The following is a 26714-nucleotide window of genomic DNA, read 5'->3' on the forward strand; positions in this document are numbered from 1 at the left end:
GTACACTAATTAAAATAGGACAACCACCATAATTGATAAATTTTTATTAACTAATTAGAATTGTACATAAATAAATAATGAATTATTTTAAATGAAATTAACTGATAATTCATTATCAATATATTTTTTTAATTAATTACTGAAATAAATAATTCATTAGTGATGTATTTATTTAATAAACCATAACATTATTGCTACTTTACTCAAAATAAATTTAAGACATCAATATTAAAGGTTAAATTATGATAATGAACACATGCAACTATAACTGATGACATAAGAATTTGGATTTTTTAAGCTAAAGCGAAGGTGCTGACTCACTTGGCATGTTACTCTCAAATCCTCCCTAATAACAATAACATAATTACACTTTAGCCACAAGAGGGCAGCAGCATTAATACAAGTCACGTGTATATAAAGGTACAGTGATTATATTACAGTGATTTTGACAATAACAAAACAGAAGTTGATGGCAGTGTGTTTTTCCATAACATACCAACCAAATTAAATAATAAAAACTTTATAACTTACAGAGCTTTTTTAGAGACTTTGACCACTGGCAGCAGCCTCAGAAGAGCCTCCTCTGAAGCAGAGTATTTCTTCAGGTCAAACACATCCAGATCTTTTTCTGATGACAGTAAGATGAAGACCAGAGCTGACCACTGAGCAGGAGACAGTTTATCTGTGGAGAGACGTCCTGAACTCAGGGACTGTTGGATCTCCTCCACTAGAGAACGATCATTCAGTTCATTCAGACAGTGAAACAGATTGATGCTTTTCTCTGCAGACAGATTCTCACTGAGCTTCTTCTTGATGTACTGAACTGCTTCTTGATTGGTCTGTGAGCTACTTCCTGTCTGTGTCATCAGGCCTTGCAAACGAGTTTGATTAGTCTTCAGACCCAAGAGAAAACGAAGGAACAAGTCCAGGTGTCCATTTGGACTCTGTAAGGCCTTGTCCACAGCACACTGGTAGAGAGATTGGAGTTTTGGTTTATCAAATAATTTAGACCACATGGACATTGTTTGTTGTTCTTCCAGCAGATTGAGTCCAGAGTTGATGAAGGTCAGGTGGACATGAAGAGCAGCCAGAAACTCCTGAACACTGAGATGAACAAAGCAGAACACCTTGTCCTGGTACAGTTGTTTCTCCTCTTTAAAGATCTGTGTGAACACTCCTGAGTACACTGAGGCTGCTCTGATATCGATGCCACACTCTGTCAGGTCTGGTTCATAGAAGATCAGGTTTCCTTTCTGCAGCTGATCAAAAGCCAGTTTTCCCAGTGACTCAATCATCTTCCTGCTCTCTGGACTCCAGTGTGGATCTGTCTCAGCTCCTCCATCATATTTGATCCTCTTGACTTTGGCCTGAACCACCAGGAAGTGGATGTACATCTCAGTCAGGGTCTTGGGCAGCTCTCCTCCCTCTCTGGTTTCCAGCACATCCTCCAGAACTGTAGCAGTGATCCAGCAGAAGACTGGGATGTGACACATGATGTGGAGGCTTCGAGCTTTCTTGATGTGGGAGATGATCCTGCTGGCCTGCTCCTCATCTCTGAATCTCTTCCTGAAGTACTGCTCCTTCTGTGGGTCAGTGAACCCTCTGACCTCTGTCACCATGTCGACACACTGAGGAGGGATCTGATTGGCTGCTGCAGGTCGTGTTGTTATCCAAAGGCGAGCAGATGGGAGCAGGTTCCCTCTGATGAGGTTTGTCAGCAGCTCATCCAATGAGGTGGACTTTCTTGTTTCAGTCAGGATTTTAGTTTTCTTGAAGTCCAAATTAAGTCGACACTCATCCAGACCATCAAGTATGAACACAACCTGGAAGTCTTCAAGCCTGCAGATTCCTGATTCGTTAGTTTGATTAAAGAAGTGATGAACAAGTTCCACCAAGCTGAACTTTTCCTCTTTCAGCACATTCAGCTCTCTGAAAGTGAATGGAAATATGAACTGGATGTCCTGGTTGGCTTTGTCTTCAGCCCAGTCCAGGCTGTATTTCTGTGTTAAGACTGTTTTTCCAATGCCAGCCACTCCTTTTGTCAGCACTGTTCTGATTGGTTCGTCTCTTCCAGGTGAGGCTTTAAAGATGTCTTCTTGTCTGATTGTTGTTTCTGGTCTGTCTGGTTTCCTGGATGCTGTTTCAATCTGTCTGACCTCATGTTCATCATTGACCTCTGCAGTCCCTCCCTCTGTGATGTAGAGCTCTGTGTAGATCTGATTCAGGAGGGTTGGGCTTCCTGCTTTAGCGATCCCCTCAAACACACACTGGAACTTCTTCTTCAGTTGGGCTTTAAGTTCACGTTTACGGAGTGAAGCAAATATTTCTGAAGGTAAGAAATTCAGAAAAAAATATTATATAATAAATATCATAGACTTTCAGTACCCTGAAAGGATGAATGTCTATTGGTCCATTTCTTGAGCTATTAGGAAAGATCAATATTCAGAGAAATTCTCTTACTGCTCTGCAGATGGTCAGCCATCTCATGCTGCTTAAGTCTCCTCAAGAAGTGGAGTGTGATCTTCAGAAATGCTTCTCTGCAGCTCTTTCTTTCATCTTCATCCTCACCTTCAAACATCTCCTCATCCTCCATCTGGCTCTTTAAAGTTTCTGGGTGATCTGGACTCAGAAGCTTCTGGATCTTCTTCAGCTCGTTCTTCACAAACATGGTGATGTTGTCCTCCAGCCACTGGAAAAGAAGACTATATGAATTACCCAGTGGTAAATGGACTGGTTCTTATATAGCTCTCTTTGATACTCTGTGCACACAAAGCATTTTATACAACATGCCTCATTCAACCAAGCACATTGTTCTATGCTTAAATACTTTCTTTCACACTCTGATGGATGCATCAGAGGGCAGCTTGGGTTTAGTACGTTACCCAGTACATTTGCCAGCCAGGGTTTGATTCACAAACCTTCTGACTAGTAGCTGACCTGCTCCCCTCCTGAGCTACAGTCACCCCAATCTGACTGAAATCATGGAGCCCAAACTCTGATTTATGTTGGACACACTGACAATCCTCTGGTCCACAAAGTGCAGCATAGAGGTGACTGAAAAGAACAAATGTAAACGTAGTACTACAAACCATAACCACAGAGTCCAGGTGTGTTTGATGTTGCTGTGCAGACTGACCAGTGGAAACCTCTGCTCTCTCCTGGTCCACTCTGTGGAGGAGTAATGTATAATTAGCTCATGTTATGTCTGTCCACACACAGACACAAGCTAAAGGTCCATGAAGTGATGTTTGGATGGGTTCAGTCAATCAGATGACCGTCATGGTGAAGCTTTGCTAGTCCTGGTGATCCCACTGAGAATTAACAACTCAGTTTCCAGATGTCTGTAGTTTTCTGCTCAGTTTCTTTAGTCCCAACAGCTCTTACCATCTCCTGCATAAAGCTTTCCCTCCATGCTCAGATGCCCTGGAACAAGGTGCTCTCTTTATATCAGTGACTGGTTTAAAGTGACAACTTGCAGTGCTCGCCAAACTTTGTGTCAGCAAAAGTAGTTCTAATGTTTCATACATTTTTACATTTTTACACACACAAATCAATGAACACAAAAACATAAACTTTTCAGATATTTTGTTTTACAATGTTACAAAACTCAGTTCACAACTACACAGTCTGATTTACAAGTACAAAATATTTATGACCACAGTTTGAGCCGATGTATGTCCCGAGTCTGTGGACTACGGTGGCTGGGAAGTGCAAAGCGCAACAAATTAAAAAACGGCAACAAATTAAAAATCCACAACAAATTAAAAATCCACAACAAATTAAAAAACCGCAACAAATTAAAAAACCGCAACAAATTAAAAATCCACAACAAATTAAAAAACCGCAACAAATTAAAAATCCTTGACGGAAAGGGATTGTCTGAAATACCGGAAGTGACACAACGATTAGCCTAATAGGGCTTTTGGAGAGTGATGTCACGAGAGGGGGGCGTGGCCAGGATTTTTGGTTGAGGCGCCATGTTTCTGGGCTGAACGAAGCCCTAGCGAAAGAGAAGCGAAAGTACACGGATAACACCAGCAGTTTATCATCCAGGCATCCATGAAAACGAAATTAGCAGGAAGTTAGCTCGCTAGATTCCATCTAAATACAATATAGCATGTCCTAACTGAGGGATTTTGGAAACAAATTCAAACGTACAGCTCTGCTATCACTTCCAACATAAATGAAGACAGAAAACTAAACAGCAGTGACGTTTGTTACTGAAGGGTTACTGAAGTTTGGCTAGCTGGTGTATAACGATGTGCTACTTGACCGTTAGCGACACAGCTATGTTAGCATAATATAAACACTCTAACTTTTTCCACGTGATAAAAGTTATCGTGAGGATTCTCGGTGGTCAGGAACAAATGTAATCTCATGGCAGGATGCTGTACACGGACCAAACTTCAGCCAGGAGAACAACTGAGATAATCCATCCACAAAGATGAATAGGATTAGTCATTCATATACTGCTGCATGGGCTGGGCTGTAGCTACATCGTAAGGTTTTAAAAACTGAGCTTTCAAATGATTAGTGGTGATAGAAGCAGTGGGAGGCCAACAGTGATCACTTGCTGTTTTTAGGAGTTTTTTGAGATTAAATAGAAGACAATACAAAACATTAAACATGTTAACAACACAAAACCCATATTAAACGCAGACTACTTTAGGCCTGGAAGCAGGATTTGTCACGCCATCACTTAAAGACCAGATAGCCTATTAGTTTTCTTTTCGATGCACTCTGAGGTCATAGCAAATTAGAAAAAAAAAACATCCTAATGAGTGATTTTGCAGAACTACGTGGTATTTATAGACTTGCTAATTATTTGGCATTATTGCAGCAAACCAATGAAATGGACGAAACATCGTGACTGGGTTCCAGCGCTACACAAGGGACCTGCTTCAAACATACCACCATGCCAATCAGATTACTTCTTCCATGTGAGGGTGAAGAGGTGACCCTTCTGGATAAGACGGTGAAGGTTTGCTGCCGTTTTGATGAACAGTGTGATAATAAAACCAGGGAAGAATGAAACTTGCTCCTGTTAAATATTCTTAAGTCTTGTGCTGTATAGATAGTGGTAATTTTTCAGAAGATAAACTGAAGTAATTGATAGTAAATTAAGTAGTGTTAGTAGTGGGTGATATCGTGTAAATGCTGTCATGATTTTGTGTAAACATTTTGTCTTTTATAAACTATAAATGACATGGATTCTACATTGTAACTGATGTGATGTTCTATAATAAAAAAGAAGCAAAAATTAGTTTGCTTCTTTATTGAACTTTTGAACAGTGGGATTCAGTCAGTACATATTCAGTAAATGCAAATTATTTACATGGCAGTGCACTTCAGGCATAAATCTAGACCCCTATATAAAACATTATGGGTCATTCCCACAACCCACAGCTTTACTGTGCTCCAGTAAAGTATCCAATAGCAGTGACAACTCCTCCACAGTAGCAGGTGGGATTTTTCTTTTTTGAGGACGGCTCCTTTTCCCTGTCACTACAGATGGTCTGTTTATGTTTTGATCCAGAGCCGTTTTTGGGCCGCTGAAGAGGAGAAGTCTATCTTATGGCCAACCTCTGGCTGTATCTTGGTCACATTACCCAGCAAAACCCAGTATGCAGGTTCATCTGTAACAGCCCTTGTGCCACAGATCCGCATTGTTGCTTCTACTTTAAAAAGAAGAACAGCGACATGGCTGCAGGTCTCCACGACTCCGGCCATACAGGTGTAGTGGGCGGCTTCAACCTTCCCTGTGATGCTCACAATGACCCATGGCTGCAATGCTGGTTCATTCAGTCTTTGAGAGTGCAGGACCTGAAACATACAAGTTACAAGTTAATTTAAAGACAAAGACTCTAATGAGCCAAGGCCAACATAAATGTGTTTTATCTACTTTCAAATCCATTTATCATCAATGTAACAAAGTGTTTAGAAAGTTAGCACATACATGTAATTTTCCATTTTTTTATGTATCCATCTATAGAACGCTGCATGTTATATTCCAAATCTGCCTGTTCTCTTTCAGAAACCTGACTTCAGAAAATGAAACTAAAGTATGTAATCACTTTATAGAGAAAGCATAAAGTTTGACTTTAGGTGACAATTATGGACACGTAATATGATAAGGAGATTCTGCAGGTCATTAATCAATGTATTATAGTAAAAAATGTATTTTTTGTGACACAGGACACAAACACGGAAGCAAGATATGTAATTAGGATTATTTCTAATAAATATGAATAAATAATTGCAATTTCTTTAACCACTGAGAATAACTAAATCCTTCAGGACAATGTCACATCAATGCACTGAACTCATTATGGCTACGTTCACACTGCAGGTCTTAATGCTCAATTCCGATTTTTTTGTCTGCTTGTTCACACTACAAATAAAATGTGACAGCAAACGCGCTCCTTTGTGAACCCTCAAAGTGGCCCACATATGCAAAAGCAGATGTCACACACAACACGCTCTGTTTAGACCCAGACCAAACAGTATTGTTTGACTGATGGCCCTTAATATAAAGACTTGTTTCAGACTTTGCTTTAAGTTATTTTGTTATTTACATATGGCCTAATAATTATCCTTATTGCCATTTTAGAGAGGAGCGGTGCTTCAAAGGATATGCAGATTTCTGTCAGAATCTGCAGATTATACAGTATAAATAAAATGTTCATGTTGTCTTCCCAACAGTTTCACTAACATCTACACGGGATGGACACGAAGCGCTCATGTGTTCTCAATTGGCATATGTTTCGTGTCAGTGACATAAAAGACGGATTTAATGCGACATGACCATTCAAACAGCAGTTGCTTTCTAAAACATCAGATATGTATCGGATTCAGTACCACATACGAAAGTGCCCCAAATCGGATTTGAAAATATTGGATTTGTGCTGTTTTTACACTGTCGTATCATGATTGGATATGGGTCGCATACGGTCAAAAAAGTCCGATTTGATGCGCTTTCGCATGCAGTGTGAACATAGCCAGAGCCTCCACATGCTCTCACTGTAATTTGTCCCTCATGAATGAATTTATGATTGCACTAATTTGAATGTTCGGGGGAAAATCAAACGCATTTTACTCACAGTACCCTACAAACGTCACTGCTGTTTAGTTTTTCTGTCTTCATTTATGTTGGAAGTGATAGCAGAGCTGTACGTTTGCATCTGTTTCCAAAATCCCTCAGTTAGGACATGCTATATTGTATTTAGATGGAATCTAGCGAGCTAACTTCCTGCTAATTTCTAACTCTGTTAAATGTCATATATTCCGTTTCATTTTCATGGATGCCTGGATGATAAACTCAATTGTTACACATGGTAGAGCAGAACGCTGATCATTTTATTACAGATGAAAGACTTTAGATAGTTTTTCAACACTCAGTGATGCCACAGTGATCGTGTGATTTATGGACCTGCAGCGGAGTTTGAGCCAAGACACGGCTAGTGATGTCAGACTTAAAAGACCGGATAAAGAGTGATATGAACATATCTATAACTTACCGGAATGAAAATGTCTGGAGCACACCAACAGATATTTGGAGATGGAAGAGAACTGGATATCAGCTGGTCTCACAGCTGCTATCCAGACTAGACACCTTCTTTTGGTAACATCCGATACATGAGCTGCCTCATGTTGCTTCCAGGTGGGGAAAGAATGAAAAGATAAACCATTTTCAACCTTATTCCCTTGCCGGTCGTGCGATCTAACTTTACAACCGACCGCACAGCAAGTACGAACCATAGCTGGTGTTATCCGTGTACTTTCGCTCCTCTTTCGTCAGCGCTTTGTTCGGCCCAGAAACATGGCGCCTCAACCAAAAATCCTGGCCACGCCCCCTCTCGTGACATCACTCTCCAAAAGCCCTATTAGGCTAATCGTTGTGTCACTTCCGGTATTTCCAAGAGGACCTGGCTGCAGCCACTGTGGAGCTCCACACTAACCGGAAACACGTGAGCTCCACACTAACCGGAAACACGTGACCTCCACAGTAGCCGGAAGCACGTGACCTCCACAGTAGCCGTAAACACGCATGGATACCGTGGAAGTCTTGCAAGTTGATCGCAAAGGTTGGTTAAGTCTTTCTTAAATAAATTTGCCGTTAGTGATTTCATAATTCTAGGAATCGTCTAGTTTTCTTACAATGATCATGTTGCCACTTTTTTTGCGTTACAACAACATTCCTCCTTATTTTAATGTTTTTTCATCGTGCTCCATGGCAGAGAAACACACAGATATGCTTTTTCCTGGGCCTGGTTTCAGTAAGAGAGCTGGATTAACGGCTTCTGTGGGCGAGAAGAAGCAAAATCCACATTTTGCATTAGAGTATGATTTATTGTTGGCGTCAGAGATGCGAAATAACGAATACTTCAATACTGTACTTAAGTAGAATTTTCTGGTATCTTTACTTTACTGCTGTACTTTTTTGTGCCTACTGTATACTTCTTTATACTTCTACTTCTCACATTTTAGCACGCGTATCTGTACTTTGTAATCCGTACATTTGTAAATCAGCCCCCCGCACGCGTGCTTTGGACGCAAGATTACTTCAAAATTTTGTACATAAATTATATTTTAGACCCTGTACTTCTTACTTCGACTTGACTAAAAAGTCGAGTCGGTGCTTTTTAAACAGAGGTATCTAAACTGTAGTAAGGAACGTGTGTACTTGTGACACCTTTGGTTAGCGTCAACACTGTAAATTTCGTCACAAACAGATTTATATATTTATCAATACTTCTATTCGTCATTCTATTCTGTACAGCTTTTTTATTGCCCAGATTTTAGTTAGCCTCTGTTCAATTGACTGTTATATGTCAATAGAAACATGTCTCACAAATTAAAGTGTTGCTTTTTAAAATATTTGTGGGGGTTTTTTCAAGGATTTTCTTCCCAAATCTATTACATGCCAACTGTAAATTGTTATTTCTGCTAAAACCTTAACTTAAATGTGTATATGGTGTTTATCTGTTTCTCTCTCTGTTTTAGATGCACTTATCAATCTGGAATTCGGGCTTAAAGCCAGAATTGCAGGAATGCAACACGTGTTGCAGAGGACTCTTTCACTGCCCTCTGTGCCCCACTTTCAGCCCAACTGTCAGGGCAAAGATTGAGGAGCATCTAAGTGTGCATATAAAAAATGCTTTGCCTTTCAAACGTATGTTTGTATTAAATATACTTTATAGTTATAAATATGCAATTTTGTTAAGCACTTCTGCAGTATCTTTGTTGACTTAAAGGTTGCTGTTGATATTGTTCAGTTCAGTTCATTCATCTGCAACAAAAATAGTGTTTTTATAAAATATATTTTTATTTACTTTTCACCACTTTCCTAGACATAACTTTTGTGATCCATACCATTTAACTTTCATTATTGAGGTTGGCTTGGATGTTTTTGTTAACATGTAAAATCTGATTGTTAGACAAATTGATTGCATTCTATACAACTACATTTAAATTACATCTGTTTGTTTGTTTGGTTTTTTCTCTTACAGATAAAATGATATGCCGGTGCAGGCTGCCTTGTAGGACAACAGGACACTTTCACTGCCCTGTCTGTAATCTTACAATCATACGGCGTGGGGATATGGCAAGGCATTTATTGTCTTGTCAGCATTCTTCAATACCAAGTCAGCCACCATTATCAGGACTGCTCCCCGCTGAACTCTCCGAGGAGACCCGTATTCCTCCGGCAGTACTCTTCGAGGAGCCCCGTCTCCCCCCCAAGGTTTTGTCTTTGGGATCTGAACCATTTTCGGAGTCTTTGTTAGAACATTCATATGCTCTACCCTCTGTGTTCAATAAAACTGCAGCTGATGGAAAGTCCATGAAAATGACATGCCCTCACTGTGGCCTTGCTCTTCGTACCAAAAACTACAAGGCTCACATGATGAGGAAGCACTCCAACCAATCAATAGATGTTTGCCTGGCCAGTCATCTGCAGTGTGTTTGTGTAGATGAAACTACAGGGTTATTTGCTGTGCAGAGAACTGGCCATGGGTTTTCTGTGCCAGTTCACGTTCAGAGGAAAACATGGGGGATGTCTCACAATATCAGATGTGAGCTGGAGGAATGTCAGCAATACCAGTTGCTGGCCCAGCGGAGCGGACTAGGCTTCAGTTTATGTGAGCACCTTCGCTCACTAGATTACTGCCGAGAAACTGTAAAGGAGGTTTTTCTTCAAGAGCACATCGTGATGGAAATGGTGGACCTTAAATTTTTTGGAGAGGCCAAAGCTGCTACATGCATAAAGAGACAGAAAGCTGCCCAGATGGCACATGCTCCACTTTGTGTGAGGGTGGATTTTGGTGGATCCTCAACACTGATCTGTTTGTCTGTATTTGAGCCGGAAATACACAGTTTCTGCCGTCTTGGCAGAATATTTGTGACTTACAATGCTCTGAGGAACACCTGGCATTGTGCTTGTGCAAAGCCTCGAATATCATGTCCTCATAAAAACATAGCTAAATGGCATCTCTTCCAGACACAGAGAGACATCTTCAAATCAACTGTACCACTATCATCAGGCACCCCATCACAGATGACTCAGGAGAGTTCTTCCTTTGAGGACAATGCTGCCGTCGAAAGGAGTATACGCTATATTTTTAAAGAGAAAAAAATACCTGGATCTCTTCCAGAAAATGTCATCTCACAGAAAATGGATCATCAGAAACAGCTCTTTCCATGTGAAACGTTGTGCCAGGTGTGCCCAGAGCACCCAAAACTTGATGAGGCTGTTCTAGTTACCAATAAAGCGAGGATTGTCAGCATGATGGGAGTGATTGAGAGTAAGTTTTAATGAATAAGATTAAACATCAGTGTGAAATAATTAGTTATAATTGTTCCTATACTAATGTTTTGACATTAATGTGATTTGTCTTTAACAGATGTTTCAACACACCATAGATCGTGTCCTCGGTGCCACATGGTCTACAGGTACCAGGAGTGGACAGATGGGCTTCACAACTTTGACAACCATGTTGTTTTGTCTCTTGAACCCTGCCTTTTTTGAGAGAAAATCTGCAGGTGAGGATCACAAAAATAAAATATACTCATCTGAAGATTGCTTTAAAAATGTGTTTGTGTCATTATGATATTTTGGTGCCCAAATTTAAATATCTGTGTAATCATAGTCTTCTTCACCCTATTGTCATATTACAGAACCATGTATCTGCTTCAAGGGTCATTGACTCATTGGAGGGCTTAAGAAGAGTGAAGTTTCCTTCTCGGGATACCATTTTCCATGCTTATTGCCATTTTGAGGCTGTGACTGACGCAGAATACATGTACTCCTGCATAAACTGTGGGTTTCACCCCCCTGTGGTAGTTATGGACTTACACAGAAAAGGGGTGTTCAAGTTAGCAGGTAAGTTTAATGTACATTTGTGTATATAGTTCATTGTGTACATTATGTGCATGTTTTTATGAGTCAATTTATTATAGTGAGTGACCTCAAAGCCCCGGAAGACTTCAATGGTGAACATGACATTGAAGGTTTTTGGAACTCTATTCACCTGGAAATGATAAGCCGTGGGTTTTTTCCAAGTGACTGATGGCAAAAACTTTTTGAAAGTCATTCAGTGTTTTAAAGTAATTTAGATTGTAATTAAAAACATGCCATTTTCTGTAGGCGGTGTGAAGAATCCATTTTCCGTTCCACCAAGTTACACGCACTGGGCACCATGGATCGGGAATGAAACTCGAACAAGTGACATTGTGCTTAACACAGAGTTTAAAAAAGTAGGAACAAGCTCTTCACATGAAGCAAAGCTTAGCAGTGTCACAGAAGACCGTCTGTTGGATGAACTTGCCAAACAAAAGGTAACATTGCTTTGAAGTTTTCAGAATATGTGACATAAAGTTCTGGGGTTGTTCCATTTACAGTTTTCCCTAATTGCTGTCAGGTTGGAGTGGTAAGAAAATTGTGTAAAGCATGCAACATCGACTCCAAAGGCTCCCGCTTTGATCTCATCACCAGACTGAGGGAGAAGATGAAGAGCAGGCAGACATATGATAAGGTCTTTCAATTATGTCCTGTATGACAGATTTCATGAGGGAAATACAAAAGATCCCAAGGACATATTACGCAGAATTCAACTTGTCCTGGAGCTGAAAGGCTGGCTGAACAGTCAAGTTGTTGAACAGTTCTTTGCAAACATGAGGAAAAGCAATTACTTTTTAAGTAATATGAGTCCATCCACACATGTGTTTCTGATGAGAAATATAAATCATCATTATAACACTGTCACCAACAAGAAACTTCTGGAGAGGCAGCTAAGACATGGTCGACTTGGAAAGATCAATATCTCATTGTCGGCACTGGGTCAAGCTGTCGTAGGTAAGTACATGCATTGTGTCATGACCAGAACGCTACCATTGTTTACATGTTATATTTGTTCCTATCTGTGTGTATATTCTTTTCTTTGTGTACCTAGCCCCACTGGTGTGCAATAAACCCAGAGAAATCACAGAAACGGTGTTGAACCCAGCACCTTCAGCGTCTGGTGACACTGGTAAAATTTCTTATTTTGAATAGTGATTCTCATATATAGGTGAAATAATAATCTTGCATTCATTATCTTGTTGTAGTTGATGGCTCATAAAAGAATTTGTTACATGCTGTTTCAAATGAATTTCCTTCTATAGATAGTGCTTATTTTTCTTGCATTTAATATGCATTCTATGTAGTGTTTTGTCTGAAACCTGTTAAAATCCCTATAGAACCTCAGGAAAGAGTTGACAACAAGAAAGCCAATCGAAGGTCAACAGATGCAACTTTTCCTGACCTGTGTGGACCACCGTGCGAAGCTCTGACAAAGCCTGAGAACATTTTGGCCAGCCGTTCATCATGGTGTTTTGTACCGCACCCTGGCCAGCAACAGCTTGTGTGTTAAAGTTTTCAGATGTCGCAAAGTGCAACTTTTAGTGCTTATCTGGTTTGGCCATCCACAGTCTATGACACCTCTCTGTTTTTTTTAGCTCAACTATGTTCTGGACATCAGCAGACCCAAAGATGAGCTGATTGTTGAAACGTCTTCTGGATGCCTCACGCGGTCAGATTTTTGGACACTGGGTTTAAACAAAGAAATGGAATCGACTGTAAGTATTTTTTTTCTACGAATATGAAAAAATAAAGTGTACATTCATTGTTATCATGATTTTTTCTGTTTCAGATTGGAAATGGCTGTTTTGAGCTTATCACTAAAATTGTTCAGTCAAAGGTACTGTATGTTGTATATGATGATTGTCAAGCTTTAATTGAAAGAGTTGTTGTTTTAAATGGTTTTTTTTTTAACATTCTAGGGGATAAGCATTTACATAGAAAATCTGTATGTCACCCGGACTTGGCTTGCACCCTATGGCTGTGATCCATTGCAGTCCTTTCCTGTAAGTGTACCGTCCTTTAAAGAAACAAGCAAGTAATCCAAATGATTTTTTTTTATAACTTTGGTGCGAGTTCATATACAGGATACTTAAAAATACAATTCTGTTTCAGACTGATGCTGAGAGGATGGACATCATAGTTCTCCCTCTCTGGACACCTGGTCATTTCCAGTTGTGTGTAAGTCTTGTTTTTTGACACATACAAACTGTTAGAATTTTGCTATGTGTCTGAGATGTATTCAAGCTTTTATGACGCAGTTTCAAAAGTCTTTGATTGTGATCGCTTGCAATGACATTGTTTTCAGGTTTGAAGTCATGGCTAACTGTCTTTTAGGTACTGAAGCCACCTAAAAGAGAAATCCTCTTTCTTGACCCATTATACACCAAGGCAGGATTTGGTGGCCAACAATATGTTTCACTTTTGAGGTCACATTTTTATAAGCATTTTTGGTTTGTTCCGGAGTTTTCAGGAACCTGTTCAGTGTTCCAGGTTAAGTGCATCCCAGATCATGTTCTGCTGATCTTGAGTGTTCACACATACAGTACACTCACATGCTTTTTCTATAAACTATATCAGCAAGTTTCTGCGTGGAGTTTGCATGTTCTCCCTGTGTTTGCGTGGGTTCCCTCCGGGTACTCCGGCTTCCTCCCACCGTCCAAAGACATGCAGCTTGTGGGGATAGGTTAATTGGATAATCCAAATTTCCACTAGGTGTGAATGTGAGTATGAATGTGAGTGTGAATGGTTGTCTGTCCCTGTGTGTTGGCCCTGCGACAGACTGGCGACCTGTCCAGTCTGTCGCCCTATGACAGCTGGGATAGGCTCCAGCGCCCCCCGTGACCCTGAAAAGGATAAGCGGAAGCGAATGGATGGATGGATGGATATATCAGCATGATGCTTCAACATTTTATTCTCATCTTCAAATTAGGATCAAGTCAGTGATACTGTCTTTAGATGAGTTTCAGACATAAATAGGGTCTTTCAGTGTTCTATTTTAACATAAAACACCATTAAAAATTAGTTTATAAAATATGCCAACATTAACTTAAAGCTGTAAATGCTTTATTTTGACCAAATGTGAGCATGTGACTGTACTTTTTCATTTTGTTATGCTGTTTTGTTGAGGTCGTGTTCCTAAGGCCTGTAGTTACAGTTGGTGCTATTAGCAATAAACATTTCACACCCGTCATGATGACATCTGTTAACTTGTGAATGTAACTGTTTTTTAAAAAAAAAGGAATCTTGCAGTGAAGATCATTCCCGGGCAGTGGTCAGAAAAAAAGAGCTTTGACTTGAAGGTATGTGCTAGTTTAAGTGTATGGTGAATAATATGAATTACACTAGTCTTCTTTTAAGGGATTTTATTAACGAGCCTTTATTTTCAATGTAATACAGGGTTTTCCAAGCCAAGACTATGGAGTTGACTGTGGGATCTTCATGCTGATGGTAATTTTTCTCTTCTCTTCTTGAGATTCATACAGAAGCTAATTTAAGCTTCTAAAAAAAAATGACATTTTTATTTTTTCTTCCAAATAGTCTGCTCTGTACGTGGCACTGGATGCTTCATTTGACTATACTATAGTAAGTATTCTATTTACTTTCACAGCAATGGAGTCTTGAATCTTTTGAAAGTTGTTAAACATGTTTCATATTAATATTTTACAGTCAGACATGCCCTACTTGCGTAAATGGTGGTGCTTGCTGTTGATGGAGAACTTTGATCTCAGGAGGTATTTATATTTTGACTTCTGTTCTATGTTGTGTCAAAGTTTACACACCTTAACAATATCAACATTTTCTGTTAAGCTCTGGCAAGCTATTTGCACACTGGAGAGAGGAAGCCAAAGCTGTGCTTGAAGGACAACACGTGCCCATTTTCAGACTGAAAAAGCGCAAGTTCCAGGAAGTCGGTCAGGTCAGTATTCACTTTAAACAGTAGTGTAATTACATGTTTAGTGACATTTGAATAACTGTTAAAAAACTGTTCTGCAACAGAGAAATAACTATGTTTTTATCCCCGTTTGCCTGACACAGGAGCCAGCAGTTATTGAAGATCTGCGTCCTGCTGTGCAGTGGGTTGTCCAAAATAAGGCACTTTTCCGTGGACACGTAACAATGCCCAAATATGTGTCCTTAAATCAAGGGGACCAGCAGAGGGTCTTAAGAGACATGTCAGAGGAAGAAGACACTGGAGCAAGGGACTTGTTCCTCTTTGTTTTTCAGTTTGCAGAGGACATGGAGCTCTTTTTGAATGCATGTGCTGATGAGCAGGGGCTAAGGGTCAGTGCTATGTTTGACATGTGATGGACAAATGAAGGCACTGGCTGTGTTTGTTTGTTTGTTTAATATGTTGTTGTTGTTGTTGTTGTTGTTGTTGTTGTTTTTTGCGTAGTACAAAATTCCTATTAAACTTATTTCAAAATGTTGTTCACTTGATTCTGTGTCCATACTTATAATAAAGGATTACAGTGAAACAGCATTAAATGTAAATGTAACAGCATTTTTTTTAAACTTGTAATTTCAAAATAAAAAGCTTATTGTTGATATTAACAGTAAAGAATTGTAATCAATAATATTTTTATACATTTTAAATATTAACACTCTGGGCTCTATCCTGGCCATTTGTGGACACTTCACTTATTCTTTTTTTTTGACTACTGCACTGCAGTGGACCAAAAGAATGACACGGGTTTGATCTTAAGGATCTAATAGTTGTGTGTTGTGCATGACATTGCCACACAAATATGTATTTGCAAGATAGAGTAGAATAAATTATGACGCATGAAATATTACATAGGCTGCAGTGAATTTCTGTTGATACAGACTATTTAGCTTTGAGTTTCCCAGTCAAACTTAGCTTTGAAGCACCTGCTAAAAACACTTTTACTCGTGTACATTTCATAACAAGACACCATAGCCAAAATATTAACAAAATATATATTATTAAAAATTTAAAAGCTGCAGCACATACAGCAACAAACACCGTTATTAAATGTGTCCTGGAGTTTATGCAGGTGCAGAAAGTGCTGCTGCTGTAAGTCAGCCTAACAGCTTCCAGATCACTTATTTTTCTGGAAAGATGGTAGGAAGGCCATCACTGCTCATTTCTACAATCTCCCAGATCTTGGAATACAATCCCTTTGTACCATGAAACCACTTCGCAGTACTAGGAGTCCACTAAAACCTATAAAGAGAGTGATCCTGGAAGAAATGGGGCACACACTAGTGACCTCAACAATTGCAAGACAGCCTTTTCCCCGATGCTCAGATGGGGAAAAAAGGAAGTTTCATGAAAACATTAGGACTTTATCACCGTTTTATCTTCAAAGTTAATGGTAATATATAACCTAACTGGCTATAAAGAGTAAAAAATTTATATACAATTTTGATTTTGATGAAAAGGACTGGTACTAATTTAAAGAGACACGTCGGTAAAAGTAGATAAATGTTTTAAGAAATATACATTTTATAGCATTTTATGAACGTACACAAAAAGTGGCCATTTTTGGCAACAAACAAGCTGAGAGAGAGTTTTATATTTTTGGCTCTCCTTGAACAAAAATAATAGTGCATAATAATCAATGTTTATGTTAATCAATTAAATGTCCCAGACTCTACTATTACTAATACAGCAGCCCCTCGTTTATCGCTGGTGTTACATTCTAAAAATAACCCGCGGTAGGTGAAATCCATGAAGTAGCCAACTTTATTTTTTACAATTATTATAGATGTTAAGACTGTAAAACCCCTCACTACATGCTTTATACACTTTTCTCAGACAGGCATGAATATTTTCACACTTTTCTTTTTTGTTTAAACACTCTTAGAGTTCAAACCTTCGTAGAAACATAAGTCCAGTGCAAAACGTTTCGTCGGCATTGTTGTGTTTGTTTGGGAGAAAACTTACAAACATACAGTACAGCACTTCAGAGTTACACTGCTATGTAAATTCGACAAGCTAAACGCATTCTGTACTGTACAGCAGGAGTCCCCAACCTTTTTGCACCACAGACCACTTTAATGTCAGACAATGTTTTCAGGGAACGACCTTTAAGGTGTCGCGGATAAATACAACAAAAGAATAAAAAAAAGAAACTGTGGTGTTTTGTAAATATAATAATAAACGTGACTTGAGCTGTGCGCCAACAACAATGACAGTGACATCCTCCTCTCTGCTTTTTAATGCTCTCTGGTCGCTATGGTAACGCGTAAATAGTTCTTTCAAAATAAGACACACAACTACAACCATACATTTCACACCGGAGGATCAACTCTCGCGGAACGGTACCAAAAGACTCACGGACCGGGCCTATTAGGGGCCGCTCCAGTACAGGAGACACTGGACTAGATTGATTGACAATGGTCTACAGCAATCAGAACGCACAACACGATGTACTGTAAAAAAAAAACATAAATGTGTCACTTTTGGCCACGAATAATTTAGGGGATGGTGAATTTTTTTTGAACAAACACAGCGTGTTAAAAACCCCCACTTAAAACCATTTTTATTTCTCAGCAGCATCAATAGTAACAAAAACGCAATTTAGTTTTCGCTGTCAAAGTCGATTTAACTGAAGTTACGTGTTTCCGGTTACTGTGGAGCTCCACAGTGGCTGCAGCCAGACCCTTCTCGGTATTTCAGACAATCCCTTTCCGTCAAGGATTTTTAATTTGTTGCGGTTTTGTAATTTGTTGCGGATTTTTAATTTGTTGCGGTTTTTTAATTTGTTGTGGATTTTTAATTTGTTGCGGTTTTTTAATTTGTTGTGGATTTTTAATTTGTTGCGGTTTTTTAATTTGTTGCGGTTTTTTAATTTGTTGCGGTTTTTTAATTTGTTGTGGATTTTTAATTTGTTGCGGTTTTTTAATTTGTTGTGGATTTTTAATTTGTTGTGGATTTTTAATTTGTTGCAGATTTTTAATTTGTTGCGGATTTTTAATTTGTTGCGGTTTTTTAATTTGTTGTGGTTTGCACTTCCCAGCCACCATAGTGGACTCAGTAGTTTTGTTTTGATTGTTATTGTCTTTTGTTACAATTTCATTCTGATTAAGATTTTCTAGTTCTGAGGTTTTGGTTTCTGTGTTCCCTCTGTACTGTGTTAGTATTGTGTCTCTGTGTTCACTTCCTGTTTTATTTTGACAGTGCCATGTCCTACGTTAGTGTGTCTACTTTTGCTTCAATAATTGATCAATGATCAATAATTTTTTCAGTAGAGGTTATCTTAGCTTCTGCACAGGCCATCTCCACTGCACTTCACCGTTTCAATAAAGCTCACTCACTTCACAGCAGTGTCGGCATCTTGGGTCCTTTATTAAATTCAACATGGCTCGCCCCGCTAGCCGTGACATAAGATGTGAAAACAATACCCAAAAAACATGAGGGACAAACAGGGAATAGTTTTAAGGTGCAGGGCCAACAAACTGAGTCTAGCCATAAATTCAGAGTTGATTGAATTAGCATTTTGAATTGGCTGATCTGAGTTACTTCAATCAAGTCTATGTTCACTTTGAGTTAAGATTATACGTGATTGATGTAAAAGAAAAAAGCCATCATCAGCAACTGATTCTGATTTAGCAGGTTTTCAAATCTAAACGGTACCCATCCCTAGCTGGCTGTAGTTAAACCTTTACTTAAAAAGCATCCCTAGACCCAGCTGTCTTAGCTAATTATAGGCCGATCTCCAACCTGACAATCCTTGAAAGAGTAGTTGGGGGGAGACAATCAGAGGGGCAGTGTGATGATCTTAGGTTACAAACTACCGCAGTCAAGTCATTAAGGGAGACGGGATCAAACTGCTCTAAGACAGCTGAGCACACAGGAGAAAGACTCGGATCTGAGGCAGCAGTCGGCGAGACAAGAGCCCTAATAGACAGAACCTTGTTGTTAAAAATGCTAAAAAAATCATCACAAATACTTGGTGAAGAAATGACTCCGACATTATCACGTGAACGAAGAAAACGATTGAGGACATTAAAAAGTACCTGAGGCCTGTGACTGTTTACTGACACTAAGTTTAAGACAAACTGTGTCTGCAGTTTTTACAGCTTCTTGGTGAGCAGAAAGACAGAAAGTCCTTAAAATCTGTAGAGAAACATACAATCTGTCCTTTTTCCATCTCCTTTTGGCGCGTCTACAGTCACGTCTAAGGGAGCGCGTATGTTCATTCAGCTTGAACATTTTGTGCTATAAAATGTCTGCAACAAGACCAACTCACATCTTCACAACACCAAGAATTTTTCCCCTTTTCTTTGGAGAAACTGAGAAGCCAATAGGATTGTAGCTCAAACTTGCCCACAGTCCTGCTTCATCACTACTCACTCCTACCTGTGTTGGTGCTCAGTGGACAGTCATAGCCTGCTGCTAGCATGAATGCTAAATGTACTGGTGTGGATGATCAGCAGAAAAAAATGTTGTCAGTTTGACTGTTTGCTGTATTTAAAGTGTTTTTCTCAGTTCATCTGTATTCAAAGTGCATTCGGGGCTTTAGCTGACAGCTCTTTGTGCTAACAAACTAAACTCTCTTAGTTTAAGCCAACAGACTTCACCAAACACAAAGCCTGCTGCTGCCTCCATGGGTTAGCTTGTGTGACTGGTGTTTGCACCAATGAAATCTAAATCACACTAATGTGTCCTCCAAGGTGTTTGGTGGGAGCACTGAGTGAAACATAAGAGCTCTGGTAAAATAACAAACAGGGCTGTGAGAGCAACTGAAGTGATAAAAATACTGTTTGAAGATAAAAAACACTTTGATGTTCTCTCGTCACCTAACAAAGTCCAAACCCTGTGAACTATTTTAGCTTTAATAACTGTGGATTCAGGTATCCTGAACCCATCTTTGGACATTTGTAATTAAATATTTTAAAACTCCATCAGAGACTCCTGATGTGGCTGTTTGGAGAAGGAAAAGAAGGACAAAGTGGAGCGTCGAGCTGAGGCTTCATTCACTGCAAACCCACAGTTTTGTTTTCTTATTTCTGCTGTTTGCATGTTCACAGCTGAAATAAAGCTGCCTCTTTGACTTCATCCTGTTGTGTTTGGGTCCAATCATGCCTGCCACACAGCGCTACAGGACAAAGTCTAATATTTTTATCTTTTTAATGAATTTTTGGTCATATTTATCCAGGAAAACACAAACATGTAAAGGAGTCATCACAGGTCTCTGACCTCGTTGGTCCAGGTTCATCACTGAAGTTTGGAGGGTGACCTTTGGACCGTTCACTCCTGACAGACGGACAGCTGGATCCTGCAGACTGTGACCTCTGACCTCTGCAGACACAAACATGTTTTATTCAATGATCAATTCTCTGATAAAGTGATTGAAGCAGCTGTGATCACACAGACTGCAGATAATGCAGCTGTTTCCTGTCAGTAACAGTCCTCTTAGATTAGAGTTCAGCTTTTTACAGGAAAACAAATGTCCCTGAATGCAACAGTGAGACACGGTCTGCCTGTGTGGCTGTGATAGCTGCCGTTAGGAGCGCTCATGTGTTTGCAGTTAGACGAGGAGATGTTACCATCATGGACACGTTAACAAATCCTGCAGCATCACGTGGCACAAACACTTTGTGTTCCTGTCATCTGCAAGCAACAGGAAGTTCATTAATAAAGGCGGGATGGAGACGCGACTGTGATGGTTCTCCTTCATCCAGCTGTTACACACATCTGGGCTCACACGACGAGCCTTTGTCTAATACAGCAGCTGCTCTCTGAACACTTTTCTGAAGAGGAGCTGCACAAACCTTTGTTTGCTTTCTAGAGCGGCGTATCAAAGTCAAACTACCCACTGCTAGCAGCTGTTTCTATCATAGTTTAGGATCCAGATGTGTGAGGTCTAGATTTACACCTCTGATTAAAATAAATAGTTAAAAACAGTCAATTGTGTCCAAATGTTTCTTAAACCAGATAAACTGACAGTTACAGCTGAGCCTGTGTGTCCTTTGAGACACTGCTCTGCTACAGAGATGCATTTTAGAAACCAGGAAACATCAAAATCATTTAAATCAGAGAGTTCATGTTACTAACAGCTCACCTCTCTTTAGACCAGTCACTCTTACAGGACACAGAGCTGGGTGGAGGTCCAGGCTGGTTCCTGTGAATAATGATGGAGCAGTGATGTGAGTGCTGAGCTGTGACATGGAGAAGAGTCATGGACAGTTAGAGATGGTCATCTCACCTCTGAGCTTTGGTCTGGCTCTCATGTTCCCCACACAGAGTGCTTTTAGAGGGAGGGACTCCCTCCTCTCTGTCCTCACACTGATCCATGCTGCTCAATTCACATCAGCTCACACACACTTTCTACCTTCACCTGCAGAGGAAACACAAATCAGCCCAGCGACACACTGACTGACCCACTCAGCACCCACTGATTAATTCAGACACGTTTTAATCCCCAAAAGTTGATTCTGTTCATCTGGATGTTTTCAGTGGGAGAAACGTTTCATGACTCATCCAGGTGACTCCTTCAGTCTCAGCTGACTGCAGGTTTCCAACCTTATAAACAGGACATTTGCACAATGGCTGGGAGGTCATGACCATTGATCAACAATCACTGATCAATGGCCATGAGTCCCATTCACAGAGAGTTGGGGAATGTCTGCAATCACAGCATTACTAACCTAACCCTTACCTGGATGATTGAGCATCAAGACACTTTTTAATATTTTACTAATTTCTGAAGCTTTTTACCAACTTTGTTCAAATTGGTCTGCTGTCATTTTATTGTTGACAAAAAGAGATTTTGAGTTTGAGTGTTGACGTTTTCCATGTGGGACTGTTGCTGCAACACCAGGATGTTACTACAGAATACACTTTATATTGTGTGCACTTGGATGTTAGTCCAGTGGTCCTAAACTGACACACCTGCACCTGGATTCATTCTGACCAGATTTTAACTCAACAGTGTTTCATACTTAATACATCAGACACAAACTCTGCAGCTGTCATTGTGTGCAGTGTGTGTGCAGCAGGACACTGTGTCCTATGAGTGTTATACTACAATAAACAGAGCCTGACCGCGGGCATAAAGAGGGCAAAAACCCACTTATGCTCTAAAGATGCAGTTCTGTTTCTCTTCAAATGACCCTCAGAGCATGTGGAGGGTCATTAAACGCATCACAGATTACCTCAAGAACAACAGGCTGAAGAACATAAAAACAAACGCAGAGTTTCTGTCTGATGGTTTGAACATGAAACAGGAATTATTGAGCAAAAACGGCCAGTTTATAAACTCTGTGGAATTTATGAACTAACATCAGCGCATTCACCTACAACACACGAATGAATATCACCAGTTAAACTGAAAAAGGAAAAAAACCTGCATACAAATACGACAGCAGACTATAGCGAACGAGCAGAGAAATGCATTTTATAGATGAAATGTTGGCAGCGACTTCTGAAAAGCAACTCTTAAGACACCCCTGTCTCACTGTCAGCAGTTAATGAACATCCACAGACTGATGGAGGCAGGAGAAGCTGCCTACAGTCATCAGTCAGTGGATCCACAGTGGCATCGACTCTGAGTTCAGCTGCTGATCATCAACTGTTTCTGTCTCATTCCCAGACTCTGATCTCACATAAAACGAACGCAGCGACTTCTGAAAAGCAACTCTTTCGAAATTTCGAGTTATTTTCTCGTAATTTCGACTTATTAACTTTGAATTTTGAGAAAACCAACGGTCAATCAGTAATTTACGTGAATGACGTAGTTTCCTTGTTACCCGGAAGCTGAAGCCCTCAGCTACAAATGCTACAGCTAAGATACCAGAATAACAGCCAGTCATAAATGCACAAATTGCTGATTATTGTCTGTGTGGCTTCACAAATGATGAAATCCTTCTGTTATTAGCTGAATCACATGGCGTTAATATCAGCTAACGTACTCTCGAAAGCGCCGATTTGTTGCGATGCGGGTTTGAGTGCGCATTGTAGCTAGATTACTGATTGGCAGAACTAACTCGACATTTCGAGCTACTTTTCTCAAAATTTTCGAGTTAATAAGTCTAAATTTCGAGAATGGATCCTTTTTTTGTGGCGGAAACGGGCTTCCATAACAGACTGATGGAGGCAGGAGAAGCTGCCTACAGACATCAGTCAGTGGATCCACAGTAACATCGAGTTCAGCTGCTGATCATCAACTGTTTCTGTCTCGTTCCCAGACTCTGATCTCACATAAAACGAAGCAGATTTATGCTGAAACTAAGCTGCACACAGCTGATGTCAGCCAGGAAAACAGTACAGACTGCTAACATTACCTTAACATGGAGACGATCAACTGCGCCACAACATTCACGAAAGCGAAAGTAAAAGCGACGGAAGGAAACGATCAGAGAGGCGTTTGAGGGACGTTCAGAGTCAGGAACCTCAGAAACGGATCAGGCTGGAGTTTAATTCTGTTTTCATCTTTAGAAACATCTGGAAATAGTTATAAAAACGCTGCGTAATAAAGAAAAATAGTGTAGATTAGTTTGAGTTGTGTTTAGCTGAGCTGTGTCTTTAATCAAAGCTAAACTGAAGAGTTCATTTTGTGGAGGAGCAGCAAGACTTTCAGTGTTACTCTCAGGAGAAAGCCTCCCAAATGTCTGTTGTCTTAATAGTGGAATTATCTGGAAAATGAACCAGTTCTTATGAGCTGCTTTTCTGTATGAGCAGTCAAAGCATTTTATACAGCGTGCTTCATTCACACAAGCACTTCTTTTTCTAACAATGACACTATGATGGATGCATCGGAGAGCAAGTCGGGGTTCCACATCTTGCCCAAGGATACCGTGGCGTGCAGACTGGAGCAGCCAGGGATCAAACCTCCAACCTTCCATTTAGTAATTCTACCTGCTGAGCTACAGTCTGTACTTCCTGAACAGCACACACTCCTTTTGTTTCTTTATTTCTAGTAGCAACCAGGAAATAAAGGAACCCTGACTCCACAAGACACTCAGGATCCACCTGCCCAGTAAGTCACCCGCTAACTGTAACTATCAGAGCCCTGACCTTCTGCAGAGACGAGTCACACTGAACACAGCAAGTGTCCCTGCTCTCAGATACAAAATCTGCCTTTAAAAGTTCAGAGTAATGAAATCAGCAGTTCTGATTCTAGAATCTGTAGTCTCACACACTTTTGTTGTTTTGATTCACATCGGTTGATATTCTGCTGCAAACAACTAATGAGAACATTTTATAAACCTTTGAGTGTCCATCAGGATCCTGTAGAAACAGCTTAAATTGTCCCTAGCCAGCCTTGCCGTAATGGTCCATTTGATTCACCTTTTATTGTTTATTTATTTTCACTTGCGATACGGGACAGACTTGACTGGGGGAAAGAAGGGGAGAAAGAAAAGAGGGAAAGAGAAACAGCTGGAGAGGGACGGGGGAGGGCAAAAAACAAAACCAACAGAATAAGCAGGAAAAAAATGATATATCGATCACCTGGATCACCTGTTGAGAAAGAAAAAAGAAGGCAACGCAGAAGAAAACAGAGTAATAGATAAAACAACATCACAATGTATATGTGGAATATGACAGTAAAAATATTTAAATATAAATACTAAATATTAAACCTTATTGTGCAGCCTGTAAGATCGACAGCACACAGTGTGCTTTGAGGTAGGGGCCAAAAGGGTGTAGTTTGTGTGGTGCGCACCCGTGTGTACACCTGTGAGACGACGCGCTTGTTTTTGTAAAAGTTCCTTCATGTAATGATCTGCTAGGGGTGGGGGGGGCACAGCCCCGTCCTCCAGGGCATGAAGCAGGTATGGAGGAGATCAAAACTCCAAGGAAGACCAACAGAGGGGCAGCCGCGCCACTGTCCCAGAAAGAGCTGAGGAGAGTCCCAGATGAGGGGTCACTCAGCAGCCTCGGAGCAGAAGCCAGGGGGGTTGCAGTGACGCGCCCGTGAGCTCCGCCGGCAGCCAGCTTTGCCTGTTGACCGAGCCCCAGGCCGAGAGGCCGAGGGCACCCCCACCTCCGAAGTGGCCCGAGCGAGCCCCAGGCTCCAGGTCCCGTAAGCGGCCGCCAAGGAGTGAGCCGGTGTGTACCTGGACGCCCATCCCCGGACACAAAGAACCACCAACGCACCGATGTCTGAGGGGTCCGCCACCGGCCGGGAAGTGGTGGTGTGGGGGGATAGGCCTCCGAACCTTGGAGGGCCTAAGATGTCCCCAGAGGGTGGCGTCTGTACCCAACCTGACATATAACACAGCATACAGGCACACACAGATACAAACATCCATTCCCACCCTCATGCTCTCATATGCACTTACTCCACACACAACCAACGTGGAGACAGACATAAAGAGACACTGTACACACAATCACACTCCCCAAGCGTACTCTACGAACCGGGTCTAGGTACCCTTGCCCCTGGAGGGGTGAACTGTACCCAGACCCAGGTGGTGTTACCCTTTTCCCTGCGGTGGGGAGAAGCAGACCGCCCCGACTCCGCAGAAGCAGGGAGGCCCCACATTCCAGACCCCAGTCGGACGGCCAACTCCTCCTCCACACTGTCAAATATGCTTGTCTTTGAGTGAAGATTTAAGATGATAGGAAATATAAATAACTGCAGCTTGAATCTTTGACACAGAGTTCATGCTTCAGAGTTCAGATGTTCAGAGTTCATGGACCGTTGAGGCTGCGACTTTAGGCCAGACCCTGATTGGGATACAGCCATCGACTGTGGAAACCTTGCAAGTGGATCGTAAAGGTTGTTACAGGTCTTTCATGTCTAAATTTGCCGTTAATAGTATATAATTGTAGGAATCATCTAGTTTGCTTACATGATTATGTTGGCACTTTGTTAGCGCTACAACAGTCAGACCCCCGAGGTATCTAACTTTATAGAATGTGCCACTTTGACACCTCTGGTTAGCATTTAGTGGTCAGTTTCAAACGTATTTGATTTTTGCTTGTTATGAACAAATTCACTTCACTACTTTTCATGATCTGTAACATCAATGCACATTGTTCCATTTACTGCATATTGCACTTTATTCATGTCTCTCATTCCACCTGCAAAAACATTGTAAAGGTCGTCACAGAGTTTTATATATTATAAATACAATATCTCTATTTATTCTGTTTTATTGCCCAGATGTTAGTTAGCCTTTGTTCAATTGTCTTTTATATGTCAATAGATACATATGTCACAAATAAAAGTGTCTTTCAAATACTCAAATGCTTTCAGTGTTGCTGTGTTGATTGTTTTCATGTTTAAAGTTTGTATGGAAGACACAGAAATACATTTGGCTAAAGAAATCTGTGCTAGAGTGACTTTAAAATAAATAAATAAACAGAATGTAAATATGATGTTAGTATTTGAGATGGCAG

The 26714-nt window shown here is 40.5% G+C and overlaps 2 protein-coding genes across 3 annotated transcripts; one reads left to right on the top strand and one right to left on the bottom strand.

Moving 5' to 3' along the window:
- Positions 1-763: 763 nt before the first annotated feature.
- Positions 764-21612, bottom strand: LOC120743500 (protein NLRC3-like; the record flags this gene model as incomplete). Its single annotated transcript, XM_040047129.1, has 6 exons — positions 21574-21612; positions 21430-21489; positions 20565-20666; positions 3090-3168; positions 2461-2689; positions 764-2326 (listed from the first exon to the last, which is right to left on the bottom strand). Coding segments are annotated over exons 4-6 (1795 nt in total), but the record flags the coding sequence as incomplete, so codon positions are not given.
- Positions 11033-15878, top strand: LOC120743501. Of its 2 annotated transcripts, XM_040047131.1 has the most exons (16): positions 11033-11380; positions 11458-11559; positions 11645-11835; positions 11919-12352; positions 12450-12527; positions 12736-12899; positions 12994-13113; positions 13188-13235; positions 13318-13401; positions 13511-13576; positions 14637-14697; positions 14795-14845; positions 14936-14980; positions 15065-15129; positions 15206-15314; positions 15434-15878. In XM_040047131.1, exons 4-11 carry the CDS (start codon positions 12025-12027, stop codon positions 14688-14690), a joined length of 942 nt encoding a protein of 313 aa, XP_039903065.1. In that variant the 5' UTR covers positions 11033-11380; positions 11458-11559; positions 11645-11835; positions 11919-12024; the 3' UTR covers positions 14691-14697; positions 14795-14845; positions 14936-14980; positions 15065-15129; positions 15206-15314; positions 15434-15878. The 2 variants fall into 2 exon arrangements, with proteins under 2 accessions (XP_039903065.1, XP_039903064.1); XM_040047130.1 differs by having other exon boundaries at positions 15206-15878.
- Positions 21613-26714: the final 5102 nt, after the last annotated feature.

The sequence above is a fragment of the Simochromis diagramma genome, unplaced genomic scaffold (genome assembly GCF_900408965.1).
Source record: "Simochromis diagramma unplaced genomic scaffold, fSimDia1.1 OVJJ01000375.1, whole genome shotgun sequence".
Lineage (NCBI taxonomy): Eukaryota > Metazoa > Chordata > Actinopteri > Cichliformes > Cichlidae > Simochromis > Simochromis diagramma.

Excerpts from the sequence above, each read along its gene's own strand:
- LOC120743501 (XM_040047130.1), top strand. The coding sequence starts at position 12,025 with ATGATAAGGTCTTTCAATTATGTCCTGTATGACAGATTTCATGAGGGA. Across the intron at positions 12,528-12,735 it reads TTCAGCGTCTGGTGACACTG|AACCTCAGGAAAGAGTTGAC; the intron begins GTAAAATTTCTT and ends AAATCCCTATAG. Across the intron at positions 12,900-12,993 it reads ACCCTGGCCAGCAACAGCTT|CTCAACTATGTTCTGGACAT; the intron begins GTGTGTTAAAGT and ends TGTTTTTTTTAG.